General features: G+C 36.4%; 1 protein-coding gene and 1 long non-coding RNA gene across 25 annotated transcripts; both read right to left on the bottom strand.

Annotated features, from left to right (window-relative positions):
* Window positions 1-63: 63 nt before the first annotated feature.
* On the bottom strand, window positions 64-450 carry LOC110887774. Its single transcript, XM_022135345.1, has one exon. It carries the CDS (start codon window positions 448-450, stop codon window positions 64-66), a length of 387 nt encoding a protein of 128 aa, XP_021991037.1.
* Window positions 451-7930: 7480 nt separating this feature from the next.
* LOC110889613 lies at window positions 7931-18284 on the bottom strand. 24 transcript variants are annotated; one of them, XR_004872078.1, is made up of 8 exons: window positions 18037-18283; window positions 17386-17808; window positions 16723-17205; window positions 16491-16621; window positions 16102-16190; window positions 14813-15900; window positions 14271-14349; window positions 7931-8073 (listed from the first exon to the last, which is right to left on the bottom strand). It is a non-coding gene; the product is annotated as an uncharacterized LOC110889613 (long non-coding RNA). The 24 variants fall into 24 exon arrangements; XR_004872077.1 differs by lacking the exon at window positions 7931-8073 and adding an exon at window positions 13769-14162; XR_004872070.1 differs by lacking the exon at window positions 7931-8073 and adding an exon at window positions 13769-14101.
* Window positions 18285-25128: the final 6844 nt, after the last annotated feature.

The raw sequence follows: 25128 nt of genomic DNA, 5'->3' as shown, positions 1-25128 counted from the left end.
CTCATAAGTTACATTAAAAAGGAACTTAAAAAAAGAAAAAAAAAAAGATTAGGTAAAGCTTTTCTATAGATGAAGTGAAGTATCAACTTCATGTTTATTTGAATCTACTTTCCAAAAGTCCATAAATTGTGTGTTTTTTGCAGGTTTTTGTGGTTCTGCTTGCTTGGTGGATAAATCAAGTCCAAGAGAGACCGAGTCTTGAGAACATGGTCTTGTTTTCATCATCTCAGGGTGCACCAACGATCGAACTGGTGGCTCATAACGGTTAGTTTGACCGCTTCGACTCGTGGTTCCATGCTCAGGGAACAGCTTTAAAAGCTCCATCTCTTGTCTCTTCTCTCTCATTCTTTGAAGCTGCCTAAATCTTTCTTGCAAGAGAACTATAGATGAACCACCGCTGCCGCCACCACTACCGTCGCGGCCTTGTCTTTCAGTAGAATGGAGAACCATTGCTGATGTTTTTTTGGGTGCTGATCATAAGATTATGTGAGTCTTATATTATAACATATAGGTGTGTGTATATTTTAATATTATCTTAAGAGTGTAAGCCTCCCCTTGTTGATTATAAGCACAAGATCCAAGGAGAAAGAAGATTTGTGAAAACAAAAGGACTTTTAGAAGAGCTAAAGGATGTGAGGGTGAATCCAAAAGCATTTGGAATGTTGTTTTTGTTAAGTTATAAGATTAGGTTTGATACTGTGGTCAGGTTGTTCTTTTTGAATGCTTTAAAGCTTTGTAAAAGATGGTTTCATCTTTGGTTTCTAGTGTTATGTCATTAATCTTTAATCTCCAAAGTTCTAGAATTATGACAACAACATCAATACCAAATAATAATAATAATAATAATAATAATAATAATAATAATAATAATAATAATAATAATAATAATAATAAGGGTCCGTCTATTTCCACACCCCTATAATCTTATTTTCACATCCCTATTTGTATACGAGCCGTATAGACTGATACGGGCCGTATAGAATGTTTATGCGCAGAATTTAATGCGGTGGAATGTTTTTTTTTTGTTTTTATATGTATACGAGACGTATATTTATATACGGGCCGTATACATATTTGCATAATTTTGTTTCGAAGGTTTGATAAGGGTTTTTAGTTTTGAAATCTGTATACGGGCCGTATAATGTTATACGACCCGTATAGCCCGTATAGAAAAGTTTATTTTTTGTTGCAATCAGGAAACCGTTTAATAAATTTTGTAAATTTTAAAATAGTGTTGTATATATTGGATTATGTTACGAATTTGTTGTTAAACGTATTTATTATGTTTCATAAGTTTCCACTTTGTGAAACGATAAATATGTATAGAAAAGTTAATTTTTTGTTGCAATCGGGAAACCGTTTAATGAGTTTTGTAAATTTTAAAATAGTGTTGTATATATCGGATTATGTAACGAGTTTGTAGTTAAACGTATTTATTATTTTTAATAAGTTTCCACTTTGTAAAACGATAAATACCTATGTATAGAAAAGTTAATTTTTTGTTGCAATCGGGAAACCGTTTAATAAGTTTTGTAAATTTTAAAATAGTATTGTAAATATCGGATTATGTTACGAGTTTGTAATTAAACGTATTTATAATGTTTAATAAGTTTCCACTTTGTAAAACGATAAATATGTGATATGATTATGATAAACTACGACAACAATTATTAAACAAACAACATAACATCTAAACATAAGATTAATATTTAGAATGTTTTACATCTAAAACAAACAAAAAGATAAAGTTTTACAATGTTTCAAATGTAAAATCACAAAAAAAAAAAAATACAATAAGCAACTACGGCGGTGGTGCTGGTGGTGCAGCGCCAGCTCGTGGAGGTAGGGACGCGCCAGAATGCATAGCTACAATCACCTCAACCATCCACTGTACATCCCCTCTCACTGCAGCTAAATCCCCTCTGACTGCAGCTACATCCGACTCGACCTGACCGAGTCTCGACTCGACCTAAACGAGTCTCTCCTCCACCTGAACGACTCTCTCCTCCACCCCCGGTGGAGGCATCACACGCTGTCTCACGCTCCATCGAACGTACGGGCGATCACCCTGTAAATCATCCGCAGCTACCTGTGATTTATCGACAGTATGATCGCCTCCCTCTCCCTCGCTCTCGCCTCCCTCTCCCTCGCCCTCGCCTCCCTCTCCATCGCCTCCCTCCCCCTCGCCTCCCTCTCCACGGGGTCCTTCACCCACACCATACGCCCTAACCAGCCGCCCTCCCTCTCCCTCGCGAGCCAAACCCATCGATTGGGTTGTGTCCCTCCCAACCCTGTCAAGATGGAGTGTCAGAGTCATATCACTTGCCACCTGCAGGGACAAGAGGCGAAAGAAATACTTCGCCAGATGGGTGACGAAGGCCCCACAGCTGATGTGGGTAGAGGTATGCTTAAAAGCGTACTCGGAGAGATATGCGGCCAACCTGTACGCCAAGTCCCCCCCCCCCCCGCCGGTAAGTAAGTCGTGCAAGTAGAATAGGTCATTTTGGGTGACCCATTCCCTGCTATCATGACGACCGGCGATCGTCACGGTGATACACTGATGTAGGTATCGGTATAACGGTTTCGCGAACTCCCCGAACCCAATAGTGCGCCACCAAGACCACAACACGTCACTGGACGTGGTGATGTGCGCATCAAAAAATGCCTGGGACACTGAGGAAGTGTCATCCTCTGAGACTTGCCGCAAATAGTAAAAGCTACGGCGTCTGTCATCAAAAAAATGCTAGAATCCCCCACCCCGGGTGTCCGTAAATGTAAAAGTAGATAAAAACTCTAAACTAATCTGCCTGTGGGCCCGCTCTGCGGCGGCATCAAATAAGCGGTCCCATGGGGAGTTAGCTGGCATGAGCTCCCGGACCCGACCGATCGCTCCAACATCGGTCAAAAACTGAATATCAATGGTCCGAGGGGCATCCAGCACCATCTCTTGTAATCTGCCCAAAACCCTATAGGCAGCCGTACCTCGGGGGATATCTCAAATAAACTGCCCCGTCTAAGTAAAATCGGGCACAATCTCCTCCTCCTCCTGTCCACATCCACGTCCCCGTCCGCGTCCACGTCCACGGCCCCGACCCTGACCCTGACCTCGACCTCTACGGGCCACACCAGCTGCTGATGACTCAGCCATATCGTCTGTAAAAATAACAACTACCACTTAGCAATCACTATACAATTAGCGTTAACGCATTATTCGACTACTGTTCTTGTATATGAACATATTGTACATATCATATACGCTCTGTACACATCAAGTATAGGTTTCGTATACTCACGTGTTATACATCTCGTACACGATCCGTAAACATGAAGTATACGATCGTACGCGCAAGTATTATACGCACGTATATGCTACGTACACCTCAGATATATACGCATGTATTATACGTCGCGGATACGCAAAAAATATAACAAATTGGGAATAAAATATAAGTTCATACGATCGTATGCAATGTTTACGATCGTATACAACTTGAACATTCAACCAGTATACGACCGTATATACCGTATACGATCGTATACTGGTTGAATATTCAAACTTTATACGAGCGTATATAGTGTATACGATCGTATACCATTTGAATATTCATCTGCTATACGAGCGTATATAGTGTATACGACCGTATAATATTTGAATATTCAAGTGTATACGATCGTATAAATTGTATACGACCGTATACAATTGAATAATCAGTTACAATTTTCAGTTTCATTTTTTTTTCAAATTCAATTATACAATCGTAATCGTTACGCCTATCTACGCTATTCGATCCTTTACTATACAAGACCATAATCTAACATGTTACGGAATTTGAAAGTTTACTATACGAAAATGTACCGTATAGGAAGAACGAGAAGAAAACGCCGAAGAACGCTATCCAAGAACGATCCGAGAGAAAACCGAGAGAATTTTTGGTGGAATGTTGAGGCCGTATGTGGAAATGAGGTCGTATAAAGCTTATACGATCTTTTTTCCTTTGTATACGGGCCGTATAAATGTATACGGCCCGTATACAATAATTTAATGTTTTTTTTAATTCAGTCATATACTTAATATACGATCACTGTATACGAGGCGTATATGTTTATACGGCCCATATCCAATTGAGTATTTTTCATTTTTCTTAAATTACTATATGCGGAAGTGACGAAGATACAGTCGGTATGTGTTAACGTTGATTCGTTTAAACGTTTTTTCAAGTTCAATTTCAACAAGTTGCCAAAACATTTATATAACGTGTATGTTCATCATTACAAATTGTCAAAACATGCAAATTGATTCGTTTAAACATTTTTTCAAGTTCAATTTCAACAAGTTGCCAAAACATTTATATAACGTGTATGTTCATCATTACAAATTGTCAAAACATGCAAATAACATTTTATATTCATAGGGCACCTAAATCCACGTAATCCCTGGTCCTGTATTCATCAACGATCCTATTATATTGGTCAATACGTTCCTTGTAATAGTGATACCAACTTTCTGCTGGCGTATTCCGTGTCGGTTGTCGCCAGTATCCTGATGGGGTTGGCATTGGATGTTCCCCTTCTAATCTGACGTGAATAAAATGGTTCCTGTTTACATGTACAAGCGCGACTGTTCGATGCGGAGTACTTTCTCCGGTTGTTCTGAACATGGGAAAAAATGAAGCACAGCCAAGGTCACTTAATAAGAGACAAACGATATTCCACCGGTTTGCTATCAGAAGCCCCGTGAAAGGCATTTGTAGCCACTTATGTTGAGGTGCTCCGCTTATACCAGTCCAAACTAATGAATCCAGAACATTTTGATACTCAGATCCATTTATATTTTTCCATGATTCGTGGAACCGGTTGCACTCATCATGAATTTGCGCCCGTATGAACGGCCGCTCCCACTCTTTAAGCGATAGGCCGACCGCTATAGATCGAAACCCACAATTACCATCACCCTGCACATTTTGTATGTGACTGAGGTGTGGATAGAAGTAAGGTGGAATGAACTTTTGGAAGTGCATGAACATATTAGCTAGTCCGACAGGCAGCAAAGGTAAGTCTGGTTGCTCTTCCTTTGATTTTGCGACCTTCTTTTTCGTTTTTGAATTCTTAGCGCCTTTCGCAATCTCGCCGAAGAACATAGGTGCTTCAGCACAATAACTTTGTGACTCGATAAACGAGTTGTGCCTGGTAGGTTCGATGATTGACTCTTGTGTGCCATACCCAACGGGTGAATCACTATACTCGTCCTGCGTTGTAAAAAAGATGTGTCTTGAAGGCTCCATAAACGAGTCATCCTTCCTTTGTTGTTGAGCTTTTAAAGTTGGACGACCCCGTGTGTTTTTTTGCACAACTGGTTGTTTGAGCTTCGTCTTATTGAGTTGTACCAACTCCTTCATGTTTTGAAGCATGTTTTTCTTGACTTCTCTCGGCTGGGCACTTAAATGTTGTTTGAGAAGCGCAAGTTCGCTGTCTAAGTCGAAAGAGTCCACCTCGCTCGGTTTCAGTATGGAGTCCAAATTTAACTTTCTCCAAAAAGGGTCTATCAACTCCAACGGGATCATTTGACCTAAGAAACATATCAACAAACAACATAAAACGTCAATAAGATTTTGCGTGATGAAATGCTATGATTATAAAATATGGTTGGTCGAATAATGTATTACCATTCGTTGTATACGGATCCAACCGACACACGCACAGCAACACACAACTTGTATACAAACGGCATGCGCATGTACCGTTAGATAACTTTAATTTTTCTATTTCATTTACTTTGGCGGATATCAACTCTAGGCAGGCATGTGAAACCTTCTTTCGTAGGAGATTAAATATTGGTTTGTTATGTTGACCCAATGTTCGGATCCTGCTTGTTTCAATGCTGCCTTTGATTTCTGTCACCTGGTTTCTTATGAGCTTATCAATAAGTGGTACAACTTTCTCCATGGTGTAATTAGAGTCGCCTAGGTACTGCTTCAAAAGGGCATGTTGACCCTCTGCCCTGTTCGTTGTACGTTGACCGAAGTTCAGATGTTGGTCGCTCCAGAACGAAACAAACTGGTCTCTATATGGTTGTAACCAGATTGAATCCAAATAGTCCATAATCTCTGTAATCAAAGTCAAGTGCAGTTAAGACAAGTCAAATAAATACGATTATTAAACAAAAATAATATAAAACTTACCGTCGGTTTTTTTGCTTGGCAACCTTGATCGTATTCGCTCGTACCAATAGTTATAGTCAAGATCGGTCGTTGAGTTAATTAGCTTGCACCACTTGTAACAAAACCTTTCTCAGCTGTCTTCTGATTTAAAGCTTTGCCTGCAATGTTTGAGGATGTTTTGCTGTATGTGCCACCTACACAATGAATGTCTAGCCCTGGGAAACACGATTGCACATGCGTTCATTAGGGCACGATCTCTATCCGTTACTATTACACGGGGTTCCATAACACTGTCTAATGAGTGTTTCAACCTCTGTAGAACCCATATGAAGTTTTCCTGTTTCTCGTTGCTTACGAACGCATGAGCAATGCAAAACGACATCAACGTGGATGTAACACCGATGATCTGGACTAGCGGCATTTTGTACCGATTCGTCTTGTAGGTGGGGTCTATAAGCAACACATGCGGGAAGGCGCGCCACAACATGTTCGACTCCGGGTGGATGAAGAAAACATCCTCGACCCGTTAGCCGTTTTGAGATGTTCTATGGTAAAAAAACAAACCCAACCTTCTCCAACCGGTTGAAAAGTATCTGCATTGGAGTCTTGCCGACTTGTTCCATTCGACCTAATTTAGCCCGAGTGTTGTATATGGTGTTTCTTGTTGAGACATTATGGGGGTTCTGTTCTTTAATGGCAGCAAGAATGTCTCGTGGTTTTATGTTCTGATGCGTCATTTGCTCCACCGTCCTCTCTTCCGATGGAGTCAGCCTCATTAGGGACGGATGCCCCTCTGGATACAGAAATGGTTCGTGGTTATGTTTAGCTTCCTCAACCTTTAGATCCCAATAACCTAACCTCTTTCTGTTTGTCCCGATCAGTTGGAACTTGCAACCGGTTTTCCTGGTCACGCTGCGTCTGACCGTGGCTGTTGATTTGTACTCGCCGGCACAATCGCATGTAAGCCAAATTTTAACGGCTGACCGCTTGGGGGTTTATCGTAGATGGTGCGCTTGGTGACGAGGGCGTAGCCATTTACGCGTCCGACGTCTCTACACCACTCTACCAATTCATCCATGCTAGCGAATTTCTAACGAAAATACTTATATGTGTCAATTAATGATTCATTCAAATGATTAACCCATCGGTTTAATTTTAGTATAAACGGGTTCAGGTCAGTTTCAGGTTGAACCTGTGAACCCGTTTGGGTTAACGGGTCGGGTTCGGGTCAACATGGTCGGGTTGGCGGGTTGACCTGTTACACTTTTATACTATATTATATTTTTTACAATATATTTTACGTCATAAATTAAATGGGGTGCATATTTTTATGCCATGATTATAAGTTAAAAAGAGAAATTAACATTGATTTTATAATTTAAATATGATATTATTATATATATATATTTGTGTTTTTAAGTAAATTTTAACTTTAATATATTAATTTCAGAAAAAAAATAAAAAAAATTTGGGTTTAATGGGTCGTGTTCGGGTCAACCCATGAAACTTCGGGTCGTGTTCGGGTTCTTATGTATGATACGATTTTTCGGGTTCGGGTTTGTGTAAAATTTTCAGGTTCAGGTCGGGTTGAACCCACCAACCTGCGAACACGACCCGTTGAGCAACCCTAATCTAAGATTTTAATAAAAACAACATCAAGCATAAAAACACTAAAATAGTTAACGTACAACAAATAAACGTATAATTAAATGTTATAACTGCTTGTTTTGAAACTCACTACGTTCCTGGTCAACATTTGGACCCTCGGGCGGTCCACAACTTATGGGAGGAGAATGAGAACTATCAGTCGGCGGTCCAACACTAACAGGAGGGGCTTCAAAATTAACCGGGTGTTGCGATGGATAATAACCAGCATAATTAGGCTGAAAGGCATCCAAACCCCAAGTATCCTGACCTGCATCAGACGCAAGAATGAGATCAAACGGAGCATTCAGATCAAACATGCCCGCTTTGTTATCTTCATTGTTATGATAACTCCCATGATTCGCCTCGTTATCAAACATATTAAAAAAGTCACCCAACCCAACATTATAGCGTAAATAATTTGAATACAGAGAAATATAGAAGAAACGAATAGAAGTTGAATGAAAATGAATGAAATTAGTGTCGTTTATATAGAGAATTTTACGGAATATTACATCGTTTCAAATGATTAACACGCAAATTGAGGAATCTAACGTCGAATCAAATAACTCGCACGAATATCGAGGAATCTAACGTCTAATCACATAACTCGCACGAGATTCGAGGAATATAACATCGAATCGGAGAATCTTACGTCTACTCACACGTGAATCGAGGAATAATACGTCGCGTCAAATAGTAATAAAACAATAAAATAAACGAAAATCATTGTATACGGGTCGTATAGGTATATATGACCCGTATAAAATCGCCGTATAATATATATACGACCACACTATAATCTTATTATAACATGGTTGATACGGGCCGTATAACCTTATACGGCCCGTATCAACCATGTTAGAATAAGATGACACCATGTGGATTTATTAGGACCCTAATAATAAATAGGGTAAATTACTTTTTAAGTCCCTGTGTTTTATAGGTTTTTAACCATATAAGTCCAAAATCAAAATGTTTAATGCCCCGAGTCCCTATAGCCACTTTTCTTAACCATTTGAGTCCAAATTTCTAACACTGTTAGAATTATTCTATTAACTTTTGTTAAATGACCAAATTACCCTTATACTTAAAAAACCATTTTATTTTTATTAAAACTATTATTAAATATATAAACATATTCCATCTACTCACATTCTCTCTCTATCTCCAGATTCACACACACACACATTCTCTCTCTCTCTCTCTGCCTAATCACTTTCTCTCTCAACAAAATAACCACCATCATCACCACCCCACCCCACCCCACTTCCACCAACACCACAACACCACCACCATTGTAGCCCCTCCTCATCCTTCGTATCCCAAACCCTAACCCCACAATTGCCTCCTATCCCCTGTCCCTTCCAAAACCCTAACAAAACACCTAATCTGCGTCTCCCTAAGCGGATGCGGCCGGAATTCAAGACTCGGAGGCCGGTTCGGATGCACGACGACCTTAACTGGTAAGCTAAACATCCCTCTACCTCCGCCGGAGCCTATAAACTCCAGCAACGCCTGTTTGACTTCATTCTTCGACAATAGATTCCGGTCTAGATACTGCATCATGTAATCTAACCGGTTTCCGGCGGCGTTAACTAGAGAATTGTCTCCGTCGATAGTATTAGTACTTCGGTCTTCCGATGATGAATCGTAGAAGCGATCGAAGACTATAAGTGGTTTGCTAGTGGTAGGGGTGTTATCGTAATCTTGTTGTTCAAGGGTATGATAAAAGGGGATATCGAAACAGCAGATTCGGGATTATATGGCTAAAGGGTATGATATTGTGTTGAGGGTTGATATTCAGGGTGCATCTACATTGAGGAAGATACTTGGGGATTCTGCGTTTTCGTGTTTTTGGTGGCTAAGAGTGAGAGTGAGTTGGTTATGCGTTTGATCGATAGGAAGACGGAGAAAGCTAAAGTTGTGCAAATGAGAGGAATGGTCTAGCTTTGTTAACAATGTATGTTGTTTGAAACCTTTGTTTTCGTAGCGTTTTTGGCTAATTAGTTAAGTGAATTATGAATGATTGTTTGATTTTGTCATGTTTGGGTTGTTTCCGGAATGTAGAAACTAGTTTTACACTGTCTTGACTCTAAAAGATTTCTGTTGTTTGGCTTTAAGAATGATCTGAATCGTGTTGCTACAACAAAACCGATAAACGATACGACAAAGCATAACATACATAACTGCAACAACTGAACAAGTATATTGGTCCAAAACAGGATTTTGATAAACTTGTCAATATAGTTTTACACTGTGCTGGAGGCATGTGGTTGTGGTGGTGGTTGGTGACAGAGGTGGTTGTAGCTGTGGTGGTAGGGCATGTAAATGGTCTAGAGAGAGAAAGAAAGATGAGAGAGAGATGAAGGGTGCAGAATGGGAGAGAAATATATAAGAGAGAGAGAAATCTGATAATAATTTATTTTTTTATTTTTTAACTATAAGTGTATTTTGGTCATTTAACAATACTTAACCAAAAAATTCTAACAATGTTAGAAATTTGGACTCAAATGATTAAGAAAAATGGCTATAGGGACTCAGAGCATTAAACATTTTGATTTTGGGCTTAAGTGGTTAAAACCCTAAAACACAGGGACTCAAAAAGTAATTTACTCTAATAAATAACAATAACAATAATAATAACAACAACAACAACAACAACAATAATAATAATAATAATAAATAACAATAATAATAACAACAACAACAATAATAGTAATAATAATAATAATATTTAATCCACCATTGATTGATCTTCGGTGAAGTGATAATCGGTAATCCGTCAAGGAAGTCTTTATCTAGTAATGGGAGACTTCATGCCCCTCCTCTCATCTCCCAAGCCAGATAGGTTGTTGTTGTTTCATATATATATATATATATAGAGAGAGAGAGAGAAAGAGAGAGAGAAAGTATAATGTACTTCAAGGCTTAACCTACATTAACATACATGACAAAAAATATAACGTGCGTTATTATCATAGAACGTGCGTGATTATAGTCCCATGCGTGATTATGTGGTCCCATGCATGATTATACCCCTGATCCAACGGTTACCATTGTCTCCTACGTGATGTATGATAAGGCTTTTTGTATGTTAACCTTACTCTATATATATATATATATATATATATATATATATATATATATAGAGAGAGAGAGAGAGAGAGAGAGAAACGGGATCAGGAGAAAACGCTCAAAAGTGCGAGAATGGTGAGAACGCTTCCTGGCGTAACACGTGTCACGCTGCTTAGAGAAAGGCGGAGGGGCTTTTTTGTCCTTTCATATTTCTTTTTTTAACGCGTGTCACTTCATCTTTCTATTTTTTTGGCGTTTAATAAATACGCGACGTTTTTATTGCTTTTAGATCAGAATCATAGTAAATATTTTGGCGTTTTAAGTATTGTTTTGGCGTTTTTATTGTTTTTTAGATCAGGATGTAGGCTTTTAATGTAAAAAACATCAGTAATTTTCTTGATTTTATTATATCAGGTGTTTTGCCATTTAGGATACAGGCCTATAATGTGACAGGCAATTATGGCGTTTTGAAAAAATAAATAAATTTCAATTTTCCAGGTAGTGACATTAATATAACTATAATGTATGGCAATAATGATACCTTGTCTTTATTTTACTGTTTCTTTCAATTTTCATCTGTCAATTAGTGTTGATTTTTCCAGTAATAATTTGTTTGCGTTTTTGGCGTTTTATATAGCAACCTCGTATTTTGCTAGCATTCGTTCTCACAGTTTTCAAACTATCAGGCGCTTTGGTGTTTGTAGTTTTTGGCGTTTTATACTCAATTTTTTTTAAAATAGTAGAGAATTAGATGATAAACAACAGAGAGTTACATAACAAACAATAGAAAATGAAAAAAAATTAAAAATTATAATCTAATTTCTCATTCAAATCTTCCTTGTCATCAGCCTCTTCTACTTTAATCTTTTTGGCGTTTTGAACCTGTTTTTGAATGCCTTATGTAGATCCTTATTTTCCTACATAACGGCCGTCTTTAGAAGATGCTTATTTTTGTGGCATCCTTTATGGTGGGTGGATATATACTTGTTTGATGACATGTTGAAGACCAACGCCTGTTCTAATGTATTGACCCATTCATGCCATCAATATATCCATCAAGAACAAAGTAACATGATGTCATATCAGTGTCATCAGTCTCTTTATCTTGGATATTTGTCCATCTCATTCAGCAAAAGATTATAGAGATACCCAACTCAGATAAGAATCCATTCAGTGAAACTTCATTCAGATCAATACTCAATATAGCAGAATCGAGGTTCTGCATCTGTGGCTTTTTTAAGTATTATTTTTGGCGTTTTTAAAGTGAATGGTTTCTAGGAAATATGGCGTTTGTTTCTGGTTTTGTGATAAGTTGTTTGTGCAGAGAAGTCTCTCTTTATAGGATGTTTTTGGCGCGTAGTTTAGACAGGATTTTATTTATAATAAATGATATTAATAAAGTAGCCATCTTTTCAGTTACTGTGTATTTTTACTGTTTTTGTTCAGCTTTTTATGAGTTTTTAGGGTCATAGACTTTCCATCTCCCAAGTTTGGCGTTTTTGAATGGGTTTAAGTAGTTTTTGGCGGTTTTTTTTTCCATTTTTAGCTTTTATCAATCAATACTTCTGCAAATTACTTTCATTATAGTTTGGGAGTTTTTGGCGTTTTTACTCCATTTATGGCGATTCATATGCATTATGACTGTTTGACATTTTATTAAGATAATGTATTTTTTTATTCTAAGTTGAAAAATACATAGCAAACCACAGAAAAAGAAAATTAAAAAAAATAAAAATAAAAACAATTCATCTTCCAAATCTTCACTGTCATCGGTCTCTTTCTTCTTTGAATGATGCTCGTTGGTGGTTTAGCTTAGCCATGCTTGTGTTTTTGTGGCCGTTTGGAAAGACAAAATGACATGAGTTTTTTTCTTTTTTGAATATGTATCTTCAAACAACTCATTAGTGTCATTCGTCTTTTCATGCCATTAAAATATTCATCAAGAACAAAACACAGAAAATGACATAAGTCTGACCCCAACATCTTTTTGTTTATGATTTGTCCATCTCATGCAGCAAAATGTTATTTGAGTCACAGCACCTCAGGGAAGAATGCATTATCGAAACTTTGGCGTAGAATAATATTTGAATATACAAGAAACGATATTTGGCATTTTTGGCGTTTTACTGATAAAATAGTGTATCTGAAAGAACCGTCGATTTTTTTTGGAATCTTTGATGTTTGAGTGTTTTGGCGTTTTCTAAGATGAATGGTATATAGTAGAAAATATGGCGTTTTTTGAGTAGTTGTGTTTGACGTTTTGGTGATTTTGGCGTTTGTAAGTTGAATGGTATATAGTAGAAAATATGACGGTTCAAGTTCTGGGGGGTGTGTTTTTATGTCTGGGATGTTTTTGTTTATATAGCGATGTGTTTTGGTCCGTAATGGCGTTTTATTCATCAGTATGGCGTTTTGGTATAGAGGTGTAAAGAAGCTTTTACCCTTAATGAGGCGCATCCACGTAATAAAATTGATGTTATTTACGAAAACGCCACCGCGCCAGTCTAGTCAATAGATTGTTTTAATCGGACGATCCATAAGCGTTCTCACCGTTCTCACACTTTCTACCGTTTTCTCCAAATCCCGACCCTATATATAGGGTAGGGTTCTAAAGTGAACACTAGTGTATTTGCGAACTGGGTGAACAAATCCTGACTATTGATTTACACACGTGTATGGCCAGGATTAGTTCGCTCAGTTCGCAAATACACTAGTGTTCATTCTTGAACCTAATCCTATATATATATATACTAGTAGGGAACCCGCGCGTTGCTGCGGAGTCGATAACTCGGGGCGAGAACATAATTCAAACATAAAAACAACAAAAAAATTATATATAAGTTGTAGATCTCATCGGTATCTTAATCCGCCTATGTAAACCATCAATATAAACAAAAGGAATTAAAGAATAGCATAATAAATGGCGAATACGTATATAATTTGATGGGAGTACAGAGGACATACATGTAAGGTAGCATCTAAAACTTGGCGTAACAGTTGAGAAGGACGATTTGGACAATTTAGAACTTGTAATGTTGTCGTTCTATTTGTTGAAACCGCAACATGGTAAAAATATTTCTGTTGGCCAGATCCGTAACCAATAATTATAACTTCCAAATAAAAATAAACAATACTTTTAGCATGTAGATAGAGATATATGTCTTATCAGGTTTGCAAGGACCATCACAATGTGGCTATGCATTACTTCAGATGGATCCTACCTAAAGACACATCCAAAAACACAGCAAGTTCTAATTTGGTGTAACAGTTGAGAGTAGCCAACTAATGTCCAGTCATCCAGACATAACAAAAAACAATTAAGTTATTACGTGTAGAGTCAAATAATACAACCTTAATATGAAAATCAAAAAAATTAATATAGAGGAAAACCTTCTTGGCAGCTTCTTCACTCAGGTAACGATCATGTGGTGTATATATATGCCATTTTTCTCCCTCGTGGCATCCAGTTCTAATGAAAAAAGCATAAAGTTGGGCAATAATTAAAACTCACTCCCATATTTATAGTTATACGTTCCTAAGAACTGTATGCAAATCTATATAACCACCTGTGAATTTTAGATTCGCGGCCAATAAGCATGGATTGAGTGTAAAAAAGTATTGACCCGTACTCAACCCAAAGCAACCAGGACCCGTTTCAACCCGACAAAACTGCCCCCATGATGTACACTCTTAAAAAAAAAGCATTTTTAACCGACCCGACCTGACCCGAAACCTGTTCTGGCCCGAAACAGGTTCCGACCCAAACCCATTTCGACCCAAACCCGTTTCGACCAGAATCGAAACAACCCCTTTTTTAATTGATCCGTTTTTACCCGAACCCGTTTTGACGCATGACCCAACCCGGCCCGACCCGTTTGCCTGGTCTACCATTAAACAAACCAATGCTTGTTGTACAAAACAAAAAGACATACCATTACCAATGATGGGGCCAGCAGAATAAGGGGGTGTGGCGGAAAGTTGCAGCGGTCGATAGGCGGTCCCTCCAGCAAGGCGGTTGTTGTAGTAATGATAAGCAGAAGCACCAGGACCAGATAATGGACCATCATAAGATGTTGCATAGGGTGGGGGTACACCCACATCAATACTTACTTCTTACTTGGACAATTATAATAAACAAGCTTCATCAAAGTTAGCTAGAAGATCACAACAAACATATCTGATCAATAGATGTACCTAGCTTACTACAGTTCACAATGAATTATGATCAGCTGGTCGAGGTTGCGTACAATTACGCATATTGCAACTTGGCCTAAATGAAAAATTGACATTCCCACAGCTCGGACATGTCCAGCCATAAAATATCTCCAACAAAAACAAAACCTATCATTCCATACTCTATTATTATAATATAAAATATAAGAGAAAATTTTAACAAAACAAGGGAATTAAATCTCCAAAATAGATGTCATTTCTGTAGATGTATTGGAGCCTTTGAAAATGTGTATTGAGAACTTTTCATATAGATAATTAATGCTTTACAAGTATCAACTAAGGATATCTTTCAGAATATATATGACCTGAAATTAGAGAAAAATAAATTCAAAACTAAACACCAAACATGAAATTAAATCTTGTCTTGCCAACCTCTCAAAATAAGACTGAATCACACAAGAAAACCAAGTGAACATTACAGTTGAATTAAGTGTAATAGATTATGACACCCAACTGCCCTGAGGCAGAGATCAAACCTTTCTAAGATAAGGAGTCAAAATTACCACTTTTAATTGTATTAAAACACCAACGCACCAGATAGCACATAATGACATGTAGCCAAACACAAATTTTCAAGTAAATTCATAAGAAGATAGATCAATTAAATGGTGTACAGGTAAAAGGGTAGCTGGAAAAAGAAAAAAAGGTTATCATGTGAACATACCATCGGTTCTAGCACGTTTGACTGCAGAGGAGTATAATTAACAAGACCGAGTCTCCTGCAAAAGCCTCTTCCCATTAACAAAGAGACTCCGGCTAGTTGTGAGCAAGTGATGCTTAGGTTACCCTGAAAGTTGAAGAACTATTTGTTTCATTGAGCAAAAACATCATCTTTAAATAACCAAGAGATCGCACCCAAAGGGTGATTTAGCAGTCGATTGATATTTTGTTAAGTTCAGTTACACTATTTGCTAAATATTTTTTATTACATATGCTATAGATGGTGCACTTTGCTAACGAAAAAAAAAAAAAAACAAGTTCGACATACCACAATAAATATGGCAAAACGTCCATACATGGTCATGTAAATCCCTGGCCACAAGCTCTTGTGTAGGTGGTTCGTTGCCTATTGATATTCTATTAAACAATAAATAAAACCTGGTTGTCATCACATAGGAAAAAATCCAACTTTTCGTCACTCTCTTCCAACCCTTCTCCCATTAGAAGTCACATATTCAACCCCATTTATGAATAGTTCAATTCAGGCTATTTTTGAATCTCTATGAATAAAAAAAGAAATAGCTTAAAAGCACATCACGAAATTTTTTTTATATAAGGCGAAAAAAGGGGAATATATGCATTTTGAACACCACCTCTAAGTTCTTTGTTCAAGTGCATGTTTGAGAGAGGGAGGGAGGGAGGGGGAAGCCTACTCACCACATGCCCCAATGAGCGCATTTGAAGCCCTCTTAATTTCATGAAATCAGATGAAGCCATATCAGTGATTTAAGTGATTCCGAGAGACGATTGAGCAGATTCATCAATGATATTACTTCAATCCTTTGCAACTGCAGTTGTGATCCAGTAAAACAAAAAAAAAAAAATAGATATAAAGTAGGACAAAGAATGAGACTTCAATTCATACAAACAGTAGGTATGTGATACTCACAGGCTGATCTCGATCATTTTGACCGTCAGCAGAGAACAAGATTTTGAGTGCGGTTTCCCTACAGACGACACTTTTCACACCCAACACATTTCAGTCGTATTTACACAATCTGGTATTGGATTCACAGAAAAAACAAAGTAAATTTAAGAAAAACAAACTGATTTCAAAACACCAGAATCATATAAAGAAATCTAAACCCTAACAACCAAACGGACATTGTTACGCAATGGGCAGATCTTAACCAAACAAACATGATTACCGATGTCACTCTGATTGCATCAAATATAGATTAGATTAGAAGCCTAGAAAAAAACCTTACAGTTCACCAAAAAAAAGCATAATGGAATGGAATAAAGATCATAACCTGAACGAAACAATCATGAAAATGAAGGCGAATAACCAAGGCTACATTGCGACCATTACGTGATACCGCAGCATTAATTAAAGTTTGAATGGTTGAAAGTGAATTAGGGTACGCCTACTCTGATCATCATATGACATATAATAATAATCAATATAAATAAATAACATAAAAACAAAGGAAAGATGGTTATCCCCAAATCCCCTCACCTACAAAAAATGTTTAGAACACCCTGTTTTATCCTTTTAGATATACAAACTACAATATTATTCTAGAACAGTAATACAAATAGAAAAACATACCTTATTGAGTCGTTTAGCCTTGGAAACAACCCATCATCAACATTGGACTATTCTCTAAAGTCTGTGCCGCCTGGGTTTACATTGACAGGGGTTTAGTTGGAGCATAAACAAAAACAAAAACACAACAAAATCAACATAAGTGATGAAACAATTGAGTAACCGTACCTTTGAAATTGACATTCAGATGTTCGATTTTGAGCGATGATGAGTGAGACAATATGGGTAACGGGTCAAAATGTGTCCTTTTTTACAGATTCAAATAGGCCCACAAAAACTGATCGTCCAACTTTTTATAAATAATTAGTGTGGCAGGTATAATTAGCATATTATTTCAATAATATTTAAACTTTTGAATAAAATGATCAATGAGGTTATATGAAAGAACCTATTTTGTTCGATCATCTGCTGTCACTTCTCGGAATCCTGCATCTCTAACCATCTAAAGTTAAAAAAAAAATACACATAGTACATACATACATATAAACTTTCAAAATGTTTTCTGTTCTAAAAGAGTTCTTGGCATAACCATATGCTTTGTGCACCAAAACGTGCCTCACTCTCACTCACCACAACATTGAACTTATAAAAAAGTAACCCTATAGATTCCAATTAGAATCATTAAAATAACAATCATTGAATATCAAAAGAAACCTGGATGAGACGAAATCTGAAGAGTTCGCAGGTTCTTCGGTTTTGCACAACAGCGTTAATCAAATGAACGATTCGCAGGAAGTACCTTGTCGCGGGATTCATCTGCACAAAACCCCTAACAATCGCTGGAGCCCTAACCGTGACCGGAAATGTTAACCCTGATTCAGGATACTGTGGGAGCCGGAGGTTTGGATGAGAAAAGAGAGAGAATGTTTCATAGCTTTGGAAGAGAATGATCGGTCATATATGTATTCTAGAGCATCACTAAAGTTTCAATACCAAGAATGCCCCTTTAGTGTCTTAAAACTTTATTTTGGATGAGAAAAGAGAGAGAATGTTTCATAGCATCACTAAGGTAGTATTTGGTATGCAGGAATGAGAGGTGGAATGGAATGAGTGATTACGAGGGAATGAAGAAAAGAGTGTTTGGTTGGTCAAGGGAATGGAATCACCCATTCCAAAACGCATTCCATTCCCTCAAAATCATTCCTTCCACCCCCCATGTTTTTTTTCCATTCCATACCCTCTTGCACCATTTAACAAAAACACCACAACCCACCACTGTCGCCACCCGCCACCACCTCACCCGACAGCCACTGCCACCGCCGCCACCCGCCACCACCTCACCCCGACAACCACCGCCACCCACCACCATCGTCGATGCCACCACCAACCACCACCGCCGCCACCTTTGCTGCCACCCACCACTAACGACCACCTTGTCGCCACCACCATTGTTGTCACCGCCGCACCACCACTCGCCGCCACCACCCCCCATCGCCGCCGCCGCCGACACCCACCACCACCCGCCACCACCTCACCCCGACAGCCACCGCCACCGCCGCCACCCGCCACCACCTCACCCCGACAGCCACCGCCATCGCCGCCACCCACTCACCACCATTACCACCCACAGCTGCGACCAACCGCCAACGCCACTCGCCGCCCCCGCCCACCACCATCGTCGATGCCACCACCAACCGCCACCGCCGCCACCAACCGCCACCTTTGCTGCCACCCACCACCAACGACCACCTTGTCGCCACCACCATTGTCGTCACCGCTGCACCACCACTCGCCGCCACCACCACCAATCGCCGCCGCCGACACCCACCACCGCCACCTATAACCACCCACAATCACTACCACCAACCACCACCACCACTCACCGGTAATTTTATTACTCAGTTTTTCTTGCCTACCGAACAATACACAATAATAATTCATTCCATTCACATGGTAACCAAACAAGATATGGAATGGTAATGATCCATTGCATTCCCTCGTTCATTCCATTACCTCGCCCATTCAATTCCTTCGTCCATTCCATTATCTCATACCAAACAGACCCTAATTGTATCATTTCAACCCCTCTAAGCGTGCTTTATTTTTTTGTACATATTGTTGTAAAGTTTGTACGCATGTAAAATTACGTTTGTGTACGTCACTTCTCCTTTTTATAATAGTAATAGATATATATATATATATGTGTGTGTGTGTGTGTGTGTGAAGGATAAAATGAAAACCCATTTGAGATGAGAAAACTCAAGAAACATTTTTATCTTTTTCTAAAAAAAACAGAGAACGTAACATAAATGTATTTGAACATTTTTATAAAAAAATGTAAAAAGCGACTACTAGTTTTTTTTAAATGTTCAAAATTTGTATGTTACATTTTTTTGGACATATATATATTATGTAAGATGAAATTTTTAACATTTAAAAAAAAAAAACTACTCGGCGCTTTTTTGTTTTTCCTTTATAAAAATGTTCAAATATATGTATGTATTACATTCGAGTCGCCTCCTACCAAACTCAAGTCTTTCTCTTTCCCTCGTCGCCGCTACTTCTGTTTCCCTCTCTTTCTTGTTGTACCTATCCTCTTGCACTCCCATAAAATGGTTGAATTTTTGTAGAACTGTATCAAGTTTAGACGCCTCACTCGAGCTCGTTCCCTTTGAACCCGAAGCCTCTTGAGCGGCCGCTTTTTTTAGCATAATCCATTCCAGTTGGTCGCTCTGGTTCAGGAGTTGGAGCTTCATCTTTGAACTCGGGGTCATCGTTTATATTGATAGCACAACGTGCATCTGAACCACCCGCACTATAACTCTCCGACACACTTGTTTTCGATCTTTTCGCTTCAGAAACCTCATTAGGCATCACCTTCCACTTCTCACATTTTCTCAATATTTCATACGGGCTCATGTAATTCCGTATCGTACACGGTAACATTTTATATGATACAATTTACAAACTTACAAAGTGTGGAATTATTGACCCAACGCCTAGGAATTTTGTACTCAAATAATGATGTATGCATATGGAAATAATTTAATATAATTATTATATCTATTGTGTTTACACATTTGTTTTTTTTAATCATTTCGCTTCTCGAACGTTTTAAAAGGTGAAACCATGTTTACTTGGAACACGGAACGGAAATGAAAAAGGTGATTATGTATTTTTTTTCTAGGGTGTTACAACTATACCATCCTAAAAGAAAATTTCATTCTCGAAATTCCTAAATAAAAAAATAACTTACATGGCATGTGAATAACGAAGACACAAAACCTAGGTTAACAAAGACCGATACATAGTTCAGAATATCATACGTCTGTAATGGTGGATGAATATGAACACTACTCATAACAATAACCTAACTTGTACATATATTCTAACCATACATCTACCAATTATCTTACATATTTTGTTTTATAAAAAATTTCACATCATCAAATTTTCCCGGTCCTGTTTTTTTCATGACTCTAAATAAAGAAATGTTATATAAAGTAAGAAAGAGTAACTTAATAGACCTTATATAAAGAAATGTTATAGTATTTTAGTGTTACTAAAAAACATATATAGACCGGTTTTTGTGATAGATTTAAGTTAGTTATATGAATTGTCATATGATGATGAGATTACGTCGATTTTATAAAGTTTTTTACAAATTACATAACCAAATCGTTTTTATGGTACAACACCTTATAATGCACGGGGCTATAATCTAGTCTAGTTTATAAATAAAGATACAAAGTTAAAATATAGTAATGTGTTTTACATTTTTCTATACGCTTTGAGTGGTAATCTCGACCAACGCTTCAAATTTAACATGATAGATATTTATCATTATTCAAATTATACATCAATTTTTTTTGTTTACGATTTAATATAATAATAATAATAATAATAATAATAATAATAATAATAGTGAGGATCGATAAGGTGATAAACCAATATTTCATAGTTCCTGACATGTGGCAACACCTCTTTTTCTCTCAAATAATTTTATTGTTAATGTTATTTATGTTAAATATAAGAAAATAATAATAAAGTCGTCAAATGCTAATGGATAATCTATTACATAAACTTCCTCATTGATTTCTATATCATATGCAAGGATGTCTTGAATATTTATTCCATATTGTACCATGCTTATACCTTGTACATTAAGATGCCATAATAACTAGGCACAAGTTTTCTATGTATAGTTATTGGTGCACAAGAATTACATCCTTAAGATGTTTCAACTAACCTTATAAGCACTTAAATACTTTACGATACTCATCAGGAGTTTCAATTATATTCAACGTATTCAAATATGAATTTGTATACAACGACCATATCGTTCTCGAGAACTCATTTTACATGATTTTTGATAATTCAAATCCTTGAGAGACTTTCATGTAAACTTTTAGTATTAAGTGATACATAACATTCATAAGACGCATATCAATTCTCTCTTTATATTACCAGACTAATAAAATATTGGAAAGTCATTACATCTACCACTAGAGAATGTGTCTCATTATAATCAATCATGGGTTTTTGCAAAAATCCCTGTGCACCATATTTGCCTTATCTCATTTAATTTGATTTTCACATGATTCGTATAAAAGCCCCATTAATATCCAACATACTTTACAAATTCAGTTGTATGGACCGTTGGTCCAAAAACTTTCCATTTTATTAGAGACTCTAAATCTGCCTCATTTGCGTCTTTCCATTTTGGCCAATCATTTCTCATAGGCAGATCTTAAATTTTGATCCTCATCATTTCATCATTACAAGCGCTCAATTATATACAAAAGTATAACGACGTCAATTTTATTTCGATTCCATACATATCTTAGACATGATACAACTTATCGAGATCTCTTTAGTTTCAGGTACCTGAGGTTCTTCTTGAACCATCATGTCTACCGTCTCTTCAGGAGACCTTTTTACTATAACCCCGACTTGACCATCTTAATTAGTTGCTCCAACTTTCGAGAAATTTTATTATTGGAATCGACTAGTCTACCACGCTTCAGACGTGCAATAGACTCATTACAAACATGTGGTTGTCCTTCTAGGAGACTCATCTTAATTGGAGCATTAGCAGTTGGTATATGTGACATAATCACCTTTTTTAAGGTCAGTGAATGCGCCTGGTAATAGATTCGCTAATCTTTGAATGTGAGTTATTCTTTGAACTTCTGATTCACACTTTTAGTTTTTGAGAATCAATGATAATTCATACCAACTCATTTATTTTCCAACTGCTTTTTATCTCCCCCTGATGTTGGGAATGTTAATCCATTGAGATGGATATAAATTCATTTATCATATATTCCCAACCACCTTTTAAGGTCCCATCTTTGTGCCTAGTGGTGGATCAATTTCAATATATACCGCACAACCAAAATATTAGAAGGGATATCTTTGGTTTCTGACCAAAAACTAACTATAATGGGGAGAAACTATTACAACATGTTGGCTTGATGTGTATTAATGTTATTGCATGTAAAATTACATGTACGCATATATAAACATGAACTTGCTCACATGATTAGTGGTTTTGCTATCAATCGTAGACGTTCAATGATCGTTTTAACAAAAGCAATTTGTGTATGAACATAATCTACAAGAAGTTCAACACTTATTCTACCGATCATTAATAGATAGGGAAATAAACTTATCGTCACAACTAATAAATACATGCAATCTGGAATATTGTGCTTGCTATCTTATTAGCTAAGCCATAAATTACACAAACATCAAGTTGTGAATTTGATTACCATTTAGACGATGCATCGATTTAAAACACTAAATGGTATCATGCTAGGATATGCATATCCCTTAATCACTTCCAAATATTTAGGGTTACACACCCTTAATTGACAAATACATAATTCCCTTAAGAGCAAGCAATACATGCTATCAGCTAGAAGAATCTTCAAGTTTTTCATTATGTTTCACATCATCATTGACTTGGTGTAGTCTAACCGGTCATGCCAATAAAGTAAATAATCATGATCCATAAACTTCTGGTTTATGATCGTATATGTATTACTTGCATGTATGTAATACAAAATATAAGATACAATAAATATATTATAACTTCAAAGTTCAACAATAATGTTATAACACTTTTAGGGTTCTACCTCATTATTGACATGATCATTGTTGCATTTTAGATGGTCGATCTCATTATTAATATGACCATCACTACAATTTCTCAATGATGTCCAGGATCACAATGATCATTATATATTCACTTCATGGATCAAAAAAACCTAACAAGCTTCATGGTTTTTCATTATTTTCTCGGACATACGGATATAAGTTACTTTAAACCTTTCATACCATTTTAATGATATTACTGCTTCAGATTTGACAAACAAAATTTGTTTTATCCGATTTTCCTCATAAATAAACTTTTCTTCACATAACAACAATTGAGAAGTAATTATATGTCCAAATCATATAATATTACCAGTATAACATCTAACGACCTTCCATAACTTGATAATGAGATGCATGAGCATGACACTCTGAGTGTCTTACCAAAGAATATTCGTACTCTTTATGACAGCAGTAATAAATCATAACCTTGGTTTACTTGTTCTCGCGATATTTTATTTATATAGAGATGATATCATAACACATACAAGGCATACTATAAATAAAATTATACATATATTTCATAGACAATCCCTACAAACAATGTAAATATTTCATGTATAATATATCAAGATATAAAAATCACTAAAAAACAATGTAAATATTTCATGTATAATATATCAAGATATAAACAATCACTAGTATACACGTATTTCTCACTCTACTTTAAACATAAATAAATATATTTATAAGTGACCCAAAATATGATAATTTTTTCTTTCACTTTCAAATATGTCTCTCTTTACAATAATATATATCTTGATCAAGTTACACACAAAATAAATCTGTTGATATATTATAGTTATTATCGTTTAGCATATGTTCATGATAGAAAGTTTTGTAAAAGCAATATATAACATGAACTAGCTTACAAACAAACTCATCGTATCTTAATGAAGCTACAAATGAGTTATTAACAAATTTTACATTATAATATCTAACAATATAACTAACATACGAAGTAAATTAATATATATTAAAATATTATAGGAAAACATTAGATAAAGCTGACAAATTTAAACTATTGTTTGCAGTTTTCTATCAGTCCCCAAATCATGTGCATGTAATACTACATCCATTACATGAATCTGCTAAAATCTAATATTATTGCTATTACATAGAAATACCGCCGCATTATAGTAATACAACCGCATTACCAAACTTTATTATAGCACATCATATAGTTTTATAATTTTAAGAAATACTTATATTGTAACCGCTTAAGTTTTTTTTTTAACTCCTATATGTTAAACCATATTGAATAATTATTAACACAGTATACCATTTAATTTATCTTATTAAAATACAGAATTAACGTTTTCTTTTACATCTTAAAGATAAAGAAATTATCAAATTATCAAATATTGTTCATAATAAGAAATAACTTTATAATCGTAATGTAACTTTTTTAACATACGATACTAAAAGGAGAGTTTTTATGATATTTTTAAAACATTTATTATAATAGGAATTAAGATAATGCTAAGTGATATTCATATATTAAATTAAAAAGATATATTAATTAAATAAATTATAAATAAAAATTATAAGATTGAAGTAGAGAATGTCATGTGCCATTATTTGAAGTCTTTTATTAATATTTAATTAAATTATTAGATTTAAGATTTATGTAAGGGATATTTACAT

The sequence above is a fragment of the Helianthus annuus genome, chromosome 11, assembly GCF_002127325.2.
Source record: "Helianthus annuus cultivar XRQ/B chromosome 11, HanXRQr2.0-SUNRISE, whole genome shotgun sequence".
Classification (NCBI taxonomy): Eukaryota; Viridiplantae; Streptophyta; class Magnoliopsida; order Asterales; family Asteraceae; genus Helianthus; species Helianthus annuus.
This window is presented reverse-complemented; position numbering and strand designations above follow the sequence as displayed.

What these genes read in the sequence shown, in the direction of transcription:
- LOC110887774 (XM_022135345.1), bottom strand. Translation starts at nt 450, where the DNA reads ATGGTTCTCCATTCTACTGAAAGACAAGGCCGCGACGGTAGTGGTGGC.